Below are 10,494 nucleotides of genomic sequence, written 5' to 3'. Positions count from 1 at the left end.
TCATGTCATGGGTTCTGCTTTTGGAAGACTTGGAACAATGGTGCTTCAGATATCTGTTTTCATCAATAATCTTGGGATACTTGTTGTCTATATGATTATAATTGGTATACATTTCAAACTTTGTATTTGTTCTGTTTCGAAATAAATATCGATTCAACTAAATTAATATATCAAAAATGCTATGTGAACGTTAAAAATCAGTTATTATATATCTGTGTATAAATATATGTAGTGTTTAACTCATTTCAATGTGTATTTTGTGTTGCAATTGACCAAGACTTGGTTTCTATTTTGTGTGTTGAATATTGAATATTGTCTTTCTCTAGTTGAAGTGGATGAATTTAGAGTGCCTAGTTTATTTATGATATCCAGAAAAGTAATTCTATAGCTTGATTTATATGTGAATATATAATCTATAGTTGAAGTGACTGGAAATTGATGTTGCTTAGAAATTGCTCTGTTTAGGGTTTTCTAGAAAAGCTGAAGACAACCTTTTTGAAGTTTTGATTGTTTTATAAAATTCATACAAATATGTGAATGTTGGCAAGATAAGTATGAAACAAACTTACCCTTATTTTTTATTCAATAATTGTTTAGTTTGTTTTTGCTTTGTGATGGATTTCTAGGTGATGTGCTTTCTGGAACATCGTCGAGTGGAATTCACCATTTTGGTGTGCTAGAAGGATGGTTTGGTGAATGCTGGTGGACTGGCCGTTATTTCATTCTTCTTGTTACAACCCTTTTCATATTTGCTCCATTGGCATTTGTTAAGAGAATAGGTAGCAACAACAATACTATCAAGTTTTTTAGCAATGTTACATAATTTTGGAGCATTTGGCAAAGTTGAGTAATCTTCTTGTATTGGTATGCAGATTCATTGAGGTATTCTTCTGCTTTAGCGGTGGCTCTGGCGATCGTGTTTCTAGTCATAACTGCAGGAATCACACTGTTTAAATTGTTTAATGGCAGTATTGCTAGTCCGCGGTTACTTCCAAACGTTACTGATAGTGCATCTCTATGGAATCTCTTCACAGCAGTTCCAGTTCTTGTGACAGCATTTGTGTGCCATTACAATGGTAAGTCGTACTTTTTTTCGCTATTGCAAATGTAGCAGTGAACAATGTTTTCTGTCTGATACATGTCCTAGTAGGAATTATTTCATGAGCGGAAGAAAAGCAGGGTGGATTTCATGGGTTTCAATGCATAATAAAATGAATTATGACTTACAAATCATGTTCTTTTCTTCTGTTGTTGAGAATATGGTTATTGTATATTAATACTTCCTAGGATTTCTAATATGACATAGTTCTTTATGTATGCTTTTTTAGTTTACTTGCATAATTGATGTAACTAACAATAATATTAAGCAAGTTTAGGTGTTAGAAGAATTTTTTCACCAAAGTTTCTGTATTCTGCAGTTCATACAATAGACAAGGAGCTAGGAGACTCCTCGTTGATACAACCGGTTGTGCGCGCATCACTCTCTCTGAGTTCGAGCATCTATATTCTTACAGCCTTATTCGGATTCCTCCTATTTGGTGAATCAACTCTGGATGATGTGCTAGCCAACTTTGATACTGATCTTGGCATCCCTTACAGCAGTCTCCTTAACGACGTTGTTCGCATTAGCTATGCTCTCCACCTCATGCTTGTTTTCCCGGTGATCTTCTTCTCGTTGCGCTTCAATTTTGACGATCTCATCTTTCCTTCAGCTAGGCCACTGAATTCAGATCAGTGTAGATTTGTCTCGATCACCAGCGGACTTGTTGCTTTAGTGTACATAGCTGCAAACTTTATACCAAGCATATGGGATGCTTTTCAATTCACTGGAGCCACTGCCACTGTTTGCCTTGGGTTTATTTTCCCAGCTGCGATCGCTCTAAGGTGCGATTTCTTAGTCACAGTTCATTACTTTTTGGTAATTTCATCATGCTGATTTTTGTTGAACCCTTTGTAGTGAATCTTTATGTGAATCTTTTTGTTGAACCCTTTCATCATCCTACTACAACCCTGAACTCGATTTCACAGGCGTGAAATGCGAGTGTGTCAAGTTTTTGCTTTCTGTAGAAGTAAGACTAATCCACGGCAGAAGCTAGAGTAAATGAAAGCTTCCCCGGAATTTTTTTCCCCCATGTTAAACAAAGCTATTGGGATTGAAATTGCTATGAACTTTCAAAAAGCTATGTCATAGATGCATTTTCGAAGCTGACATATAATTCTGGTTTTGCAGGGATTCCCATGGCATTGCATCAAAGAAGGACAAGATTTTATCTGTTATAATGATCGCTCTTGCCATATTCTCAAACATCATAGCGATATACAGTAACGCCAATTCCATGTTCAGGAAGGAAGTTGATGATCTTCATTGACTGATTAAAGTGCCTATAAGTAACCATTGATAGATAAAAGTTCCATACTCTCATTCCAAGCAATTTAAGCAAAACAAACACTTTAATGAAACCAGAGAATGAACTTGTTTTTGGATTGAGTTTGAAAAAGTGAAGTGCAAGACTCACTGCAAAGAGTTTTGGAAGAGGAACTGAAAGTAAAAGTGAAAAACTATGTGAACATTTAAACATATTTTACATGTAATGTTCATAATTTTCAGAGAACTTAAGTGGTGCCTAGCAGATTTAGTTTTGGGGAGAATGGTAATAATCAACTACCAATTTAGTTTGGTACTTGATTCTACATTCTTTCTAATGTTAATTGCCCCTTGAATAAATGAATACTTTTAGTGTCAATATTACTGATTACAATTAAAAGTGTAATCACTATAATGATTAATGGATAATGATAAGAGAGTATCAAATGAGAGAGAGAGAAGAAGAGCTAAAAAAGCATCATTATATGATTATACATCAAATTAAAATAGTTTTATTATTCTGTTAATTTTTATAATTTTACCAAATTTTTAATTAGGTTTTTATATTTTTTTTTCTTTTCAATTTGATTCCTAAACTGTTTTTAATTTTGTAATTAGGTATTTTTTATATTAAAAATATTAAAATTAATAAAATATTTTCCCTATAAACAAACAAGATAATTAATTTTCCATAGAGGATTGGTTATTATAATTTAATAAGTTAGGCTTTTATTCCTGAAAACAAAAATTAAATGAGAAAGTTTAAAGAAACAGAGAGAATACAAGTATGTAAATTCAGGTAATAATGTTTTTTATTGATATAAATTTGCCTTTACATTTCTATCAAGTTATAAAAACTGATTGTTCTTACTCCACTTATTGTGTTGAGCTCTCTTGTTCAAAAAAAAAAAAAACAACTGGTACATATGCTTTCTCATCTTTTCTCCTCTCCCCATCATCCACAAAAAGAATAACAATTAAACTAAAAATACAAACCTATATAAGAAGCAAAAACAAAGAAAAGAAATTGGTTCTTCTGAAGCATGCCATCTGATGAAAATCTCCTTGGTACTTAGAATGATCACACTATTCAGCAGTGTTATCAACTATGAACCAAAAAACAGATTGGCTGCTGTATATTGCTGAATCTTCTTTTACAACTGATTCAAGCAGGGTTCTAAACCTGTAAATCAATATTCAGTGATGGCGCCGGACCGAGATGGATTCCCCGGTTGGATCATGTGATTCCTTGTTATATAAACAGAGTGGATTTGGCATTGGACATCTCTTCATGGATGAAAGCATATCTGTTCAGCATTGTGTTGGGAAGTTCTTGGTTCCTATTGGACAGTGAATTTGCCATATCCCAAAGTTTGCTTTGCATTTTTTGTGTCCTCTTTCATGTCTTGTTCTTGAGCTTTTCGAAATCTCATGCAAGACTAGTAGGAACTAGGTATAATACCAAATTCATCATACTTGGATGAAGCCAAGGGGAATTATAATTAGATAGGCAACTCGCGTTTAGGTTCGAGTCTAATTGAAAAAATAAGGAGACTCCAGAACCTCTCGAAGATCGAAGTCTCCTCGCTCCGGTAAGGGAGGAAACTTCAAGGTTGGGAAATTCTTCTCAAAACTCTCAAGCAACTGTTAATAAAAAAAGTTTTAGAAAAAGGTAAATAATTCTGTATAAAGAAGCTTGTAATCTAAACTAGAGATACTTTACATTTTCTAATACTGGAGCCTCATAGAGTTCGACGAACTTCTCCCTAAGTATCCTGTTCATATCATCAACATCACATGCATGCGTCCAATACGAATCATGCACCCCTGAAATTAAGAAATTCCGGATTAAAAAGAATACTCTAATGTACATATAGATATATACAAGTATGAATGTGCTATATATTTTACTATATGAATTACATAATTAGTAAGTACCTGCAAAGTTCAACCCTGCTTTTTTACAAGCAACTGCAGTCATCATCATGTGAGAACCATCAAGAGAGTGAACGAAATTCGGTGGAAAAGCTGTTCTCTGCCTTTTACCCATGACCTGTAAAATAAATGCGATAATTTAAATATTTATCTCATTGAAGAGACCAGATAGTGAAATTCAGTTAAAAAAAACATGAATTAGTCTAAATTATACAATGTCAAGATGAACCATGATCTTAATCATCCAAAATAAGGAGTCTGATTCACAAATACAGGATTTCACGACACTCAGTGACTCGAATAGAACTATAATTAGTTTTTAAAGTAACTACACAATTCTGTAGCATGGGGTCTGTTTTGACAGTTATGATCAAGTTAATAGTTACCTTGTCAGTCTCACGTTGTAATGTCAATATCTGAAGGGAAGTCTTGATCTGCATTGAATTCAATTGTGCATGTTAATGATTTAATTTCATTGATTTTCAGATACTATACACAATGAAAGATAAGGCTGACAATTGAGAATATTACAAGATGTCTTCCTAATTGTCGGTACGGTTGTACTACAGGAAGCCCGAGGGGAGTAGTCCACCGAACCGCTTGGTTTGTGGTAGCTATCACCTAATTCCATGTTCAAATATATGAAGTTTAGAAGCATTAGCTATATATATTTTAAAAGCATAAAAAATCGAACCACTCACTCACTCTTTTAAGTGATGCCATTCAAAGCAAAATTAGTCATACCTTAGCACAATCACCTAGCCAGCCCATGATACTTCTTGCAGCCTCAAACATCTCCTCTAAGGCAGTGAGAGTTGTCTATGAAAAGAGAATCATCAGTAGATAACAATGCTCGGCTTCGGAAATGTGTATATACATCACCAAAGAATGAAATTCTCTCTTACTTTTGCGGCATAGCAAGCAGCAGCAAACAGCTCCGAATCCTCCTCAATGGCACAACGCTCCTTTAGCCTACGTTTCATCTGGTCTCGGGCCCCAATATAAGTTACTCCATAGACTGAAGTCATCACTGTCTGTTTAACCAATTTTCGGTCCACCTAATGGTGTCAATAATGATAAAGTGTTTAGTTAATGTAACAGTGGATGACATAGAGGTGTCATTTCACATTCCGAAGGAGGAAAACAAAAACCACCATTCATAGCAAAATCTTTAGTCTAACATGCATGTCTTTCATTTTAGAATATTAAAACAAACATTTTTTAATAAATAAAATTATCTTTTAAAAATTGAAAATGAACCGAGACCTGGCTGATCAGACGCTTAGCATGCAATGCATTGGGATTAGTTTTAGGATCTTTCTCTGCATCCCTCTTCATTATTTCTAGAACTCTGCACCATAATACCAAATATGAAAACATCAAACAGGTAGATTATTGAAAACGAGAAATAAATGATAATAGAATTCAAGAAGGGAATAGGGGTTACTACAAATGCAAGGGCAAATGCAACCAACTCCTTGAGTTGATAGAGTGGCATCAAGAAAAAAAAAGTTGATAATTGCTTCGTCGATTAGAATAATTTATTCCGCAGTCTATAATGTATAATTCACAGTGCTGATTACCTGGCAGCAATGCCCGAATACACATCTGCAGGCTGGTCTCCACAAACAAGATTAACCGCAGCAGCTCCCAACTTCAAAAAGAAAAAGGAATGCAGAAAATCTAAGATGATCCACAATTAAAAAGAAGAAAAAGAGAAGGATAAAACTGCAAAAATTTCAATCGACCATACAACAGAAAGGGTTTTATTTCAAAGGCAAATTAAAAAAGAATGTATCAAATATTGTTAGGTATAATGCTGGGGCAGCTGCTTGTTGACAAATATAAAATGCGGTGGTTAACATTTTGACGAAATTAGAGCATCAAATCTTAAGTTTTAACAATCCCATCTTTCCATGATACACAAAAGTTAAGCAGTACCAAGACCATATTATTCAGTACAATGGAAACAATGTAACATCTACAAAATGTTCAGTTATGTATTACCTTGTCCCTGCCAAGTGCTGCATAGTGTTGTAAGCCATTGCAAGAACCATCCTACAAAATGTGGGGAAATATAAAAAGAAATTTTAATGCTAAGAATCATAACTATGATTATCTGCCCTCTCAATTCTCAACTTCACAACTTGCATGCTTATGGCAAATGAATAGAAAATAACAGAACAATATTGTAGTACACCGTTTAAACTGAACTTTCCTACAATTAGAAGGCCAAATCACACAATTACATATGTTCCCAAATAAAAATTATGAAATCTCGGCAGAAGATACCTGGTGCACAGGCATATGAGAAATTGTAGCCTCAGGATTGGGGCTTCTCAATGCTTGAGAGAGATTGATACATGCTGCCAAACACTGAAAAGGATCCTCTGCTTGCAACCACCAACGATTTCCTTCTAGTGGTCTGTCTGCAGAATCAAATATATCATTCACGTGGTTCTCGGTAAATGCTATTCGACCCTCATAAGATAACTTGTCCACACCACCAGCATACAAATTTGCCAGATGTATTTTCAACCAGTGCAATCCCGACTTTCCCAGAGGTCGCCCCTCTGCAAACTCGAGTACACCTCGACATAGATCAGAACCAAGATGGTTCAAATGTGGGTGCATGGGATATGCACGCCCACGGAAATCAAGATTGTGAGGATAATAGAAGCCATCTTCATCCTTCATCTTTCGTGCAACCTACAGCCAAAATTAGCCAATGTGTTGGTGCTGACATGTTCTCTCTCATGGAAATAATTTCATATTACTAGTCTATTTGAAGAATATTAGGAGACTTCTTACGGCAAGTTTAAGCTCAATGTCACATCGTTGTGAATGTCTCTCATTATTCTCCTTCTTGGCAGCTTTGACCTTCCACTTCCATTTTCGGATTTCTGATTCATCCTCTGTATCTGGTTCTTCTGGAAGGGGAACCTTTAAGATTAAGATGAAATAGTGTCAAAACATATTGACTCATCCACCCAAGTCAGTTTAATTTCTACTCTCTTTTAAGCAGCTTTAGTTTCTTTCTGCAAGGGTAAAAGGAGTATCAAAATTGCCATATCTAATTATTTGGTGACATGGAAATATTTTATTTGTATATATACAAATCTTTGCTGTGAAGCAATTATAAATCATGATCATTTTCATGAAGTTGAATGGGCTAAGGTTTGAAGGTATATGGGGGTAAGACAAATAACATAGCAACAAAGTTTGTCGGGTACTCACATCTTCCCGATCCACCAAGTCAGCAAGACATCCCCCGTTAGCCCATATTTGATCTATAACATTGAGCACCCTTTTGTTTATCCTCCATTTGGTGCTGCCAAGAGTATTAAGGGCCTGACCATAAATGATAATAGAATTAATTTCTTGACACCTCGGAGCCCGTTTAACTGCTTCACGTTGCTGTTTTGCTCCATGTATTCTCATAACATATGATGGCAAAAACAAGTATGCTCCTTTGTCATACCTACAAAATATTGCAACATTTTCGCCAAAAATAAATAAATAAATAAATTAGCAATCAAAACAGTTCAACCTAATTGGCTGAACAAGTTCAAGCTTTGTGCCATTATGATCTGAATTAAAAAAAAAAAAGGCTATGACATTGGAACAGCAAATATCTTTGAATTTCTGCTATCCCAAATAGAAAACAAAAAGGAACTTATGATTCAAATGTTGCTAGTTGCAAAAACTTTGAGCAACTTGGCTTTATGCAAATAAAATAAACTAGGCTAACAAAGGCCAAAGGTTCAATGAGCTTTGCAGAATATTACAAATAAAATTATTTAAGAAAAAGTATATGAAGTACCCTGTCCAGTTAATAGGCGGAACCAGCATTGGCATGTAGGGCATGACCATATGCCTAGCCTGTTGATGTAAATACAGTTTGAAGTTAGCATCACTTCATGAATTTCAATGTATGAAAGAAAATGTGATGTTGGACATACAGAGACACAAAATCTGTCTAAATAACCTACTCAGAAATGTGGATATGAGACCTTAAAATGTCACTTACAGTCTTCTCAAGGCCCTTGAGCACCAGTGGGTCACATTCAATAACACCATATCTCCTACTCCTAATCAAGCAAAAAGTATTCAGGTGAGAAACAAAAGAGAAGTAGAACATTAAAGACACTGATTGTGACAAAAAAGATTAAAGAGAGGAGCTACAAATCTCACTGAGAATCACTTGTCACAGTTCTAAGAGTATGCTTAAATGCAGGGTATATATCTGGTGGAGCATCTCCAATTTCATTAGCAGGCGGTTGAATGTAAGCTGATTCTATTAACAATTGCATCAAACGGGAACCAACCTGGAATTCAAAATAACTATGTCATAAAATAAAAATAAGATATCTTCCATGCGATGTTCGTCGGTACAACAAGAACATCACAAACCTTTACTTGACCTTCCTGTCCCCAAGGCTTTGAAGCATCTAGACCCCGAACAATTCCCAACACTTGCTGCTGCTTCTGTTTTTTCATCAACATGGAAACCTTTTTCCTGAGTCTCTTCTGGTCCTTAGCCATTTTCTCTTTCTCTTCCTTCAGTTTGCCCGTTTCTATGGATTCAGGAGCACATCCTCCATCAGGCTTGTCGGCATTTGCACTCTTCGTGTTTTTTGTCTTCTCCATAAATCTGTATATCTTTGCCTGATCCACATACAAGGTTACAGTTTCAGTTAATGAAAAGTTGAAAACTTGATTATTTTGAATTCATAGAAGAAACAATCTAATTTGAACCAAAAAACAGGAATTGACCACATTATTTCTGAACACAAAATCCAAGCGACATTAGCACTGTATTAACCATAGCCTTCATCTGACTGAGCATTGACGTTTGTGAGATTGTAACACAAGGGAAGTTTCACGACACATAACCAAACTAGATTACTGGAATTACCATACAAATTATAGCTCAAATATTAGATTGTTTCCCTTATCAGATCAATATTTCATACCTCGTGTTCAACGGCTTCACCTATTTGACAAGCAGCTTGGATCACTCTGGCACTGCCTACTCCATTACTGTTGGTCATCAACAACCCCATCAACTTGTGCATTGTGATCACAGCCATCATCTCTGCAGGCAACTCATTGAAATAAGGAGCATGGCTCAACCTATGCACATTGCGTTTGGAATACTCTTGGTCAGCAGCAATTGCATTCCTCAAAGGCTCAAACCAACCAAGGAATAACGATTTCATGTAAGGCAGATTGGGTGCAAGCTTCTGCTCACGCATGTCATCCAATAGCTCCTGATATCGAATATGACTTTAGTTAGTTAAGTTACTTAGGTTACACACCACACCTCTCCCTCTCTCTCTTACCCCTAGGAAATAGATCCAGTTACACCAAGGGCTATTTTATATACTTCATTGAATAAATTGTTAAAGACAGTAAATTTCAACAAACTAACTGTTGATACCGTAATATTATCCTGGCGATCAAAACATGCCGAATTTCAGAAAACAAAAAATTGCCATTAAAGAACACATTATGCTTTTCTAACTTGCTAACTTCCTTTATATATGCTTAGAGACACTAAATTTCATCAATCTAACTGTTGAATCCTGCAATACCCTCATGATCAAAATGAGAAGATTAAGTATCAAATCCTTTTAAAATTGGGATATAACTAGATATATATGCAATTGGGTACACTTGGTCTATTAAGCGGAGACTTTCAATCAAATTGGGCTGATTGAATTTAGTGCTACTACAAAGTATCTGACATATATACATATAAATTTGAAGTTTTCAATTTTCCACCATCTTCTATACCTGATACTCTTTAGCTGCCTCTTCCCATGCCTCAGTCTCTACCTTTATCTGCCTCTTCCGAAGCATCTTGAACTTGTAGTTAGCCATGCCTTCAACACTACCGTTCTTCGTTTCCACTTGGGCTTTTGCTTTTCCCTTCTCTTCTTCCTTCAACATATGCTCCAACAATTTCTGAACCTCATTGGAAGTGGGACAATCATCTTCCGTATCAGTAGTGGATTCAATAGCCTCAGCAGCGCTACCATAATATCTAGCTAACCTCAAGTACTTAGAAAAACCAAAGTGTTCCTCAGAAAACGAAAAACTGGATCCACCCAGTTCGTTTCTCGGTGCAAAGACTCCAACTTTATCGAAACCCAAAAACTGGAACCCTGGTAGTATCTGGGTCCTGCCGG

General features: G+C 35.7%; 2 protein-coding genes across 2 annotated transcripts in view; one reads left to right on the top strand and one right to left on the bottom strand.

The window, feature by feature from the left end:
- Positions 1–2,744, top strand: LOC107477183 (amino acid transporter AVT6A; the record flags this gene model as incomplete). Its single annotated transcript, XM_016097163.3, is given in 5 exon segments — positions 1–104; positions 627–779; positions 873–1,076; positions 1,419–1,884; positions 2,231–2,744. Coding segments are annotated over 5 exon segments (1,066 nt in total), but the record flags the coding sequence as incomplete, so codon positions are not given.
- Positions 2,745–3,170: 426 nt separating this feature from the next.
- The window catches only part of LOC127745724 (DNA-directed RNA polymerase 1, mitochondrial-like), a gene marked incomplete in the record, with an annotated part of 7,669 nt that continues 345 nt past the window's right edge, over positions 3,171–10,494 (bottom strand). The window contains 19 exon segments of the mRNA XM_052259279.1: positions 3,171–4,009; positions 4,089–4,192; positions 4,304–4,418; positions 4,687–4,734; positions 4,832–4,921; positions 5,045–5,119; positions 5,206–5,358; positions 5,567–5,651; positions 5,884–5,954; positions 6,308–6,358; positions 6,593–7,009; positions 7,112–7,243; positions 7,538–7,781; positions 8,124–8,182; positions 8,331–8,391; positions 8,495–8,628; positions 8,714–8,968; positions 9,277–9,573; positions 10,100–10,494. Of these exon segments, the coding sequence (XP_052115239.1) occupies positions 3,899–4,009; positions 4,089–4,192; positions 4,304–4,418; positions 4,687–4,734; positions 4,832–4,921; positions 5,045–5,119; positions 5,206–5,358; positions 5,567–5,651; positions 5,884–5,954; positions 6,308–6,358; positions 6,593–7,009; positions 7,112–7,243; positions 7,538–7,781; positions 8,124–8,182; positions 8,331–8,391; positions 8,495–8,628; positions 8,714–8,968; positions 9,277–9,573; positions 10,100–10,494 (2,897 nt within the window).

Source organism: Arachis duranensis, chromosome 1 (genome assembly GCF_000817695.3).
Source record: "Arachis duranensis cultivar V14167 chromosome 1, aradu.V14167.gnm2.J7QH, whole genome shotgun sequence".
Taxonomy (NCBI): domain Eukaryota; kingdom Viridiplantae; phylum Streptophyta; class Magnoliopsida; order Fabales; family Fabaceae; genus Arachis; species Arachis duranensis.
The sequence above is the reverse complement of the archived record's forward strand: the minus strand, read 5'-3'. Positions and strand labels throughout refer to the sequence as shown.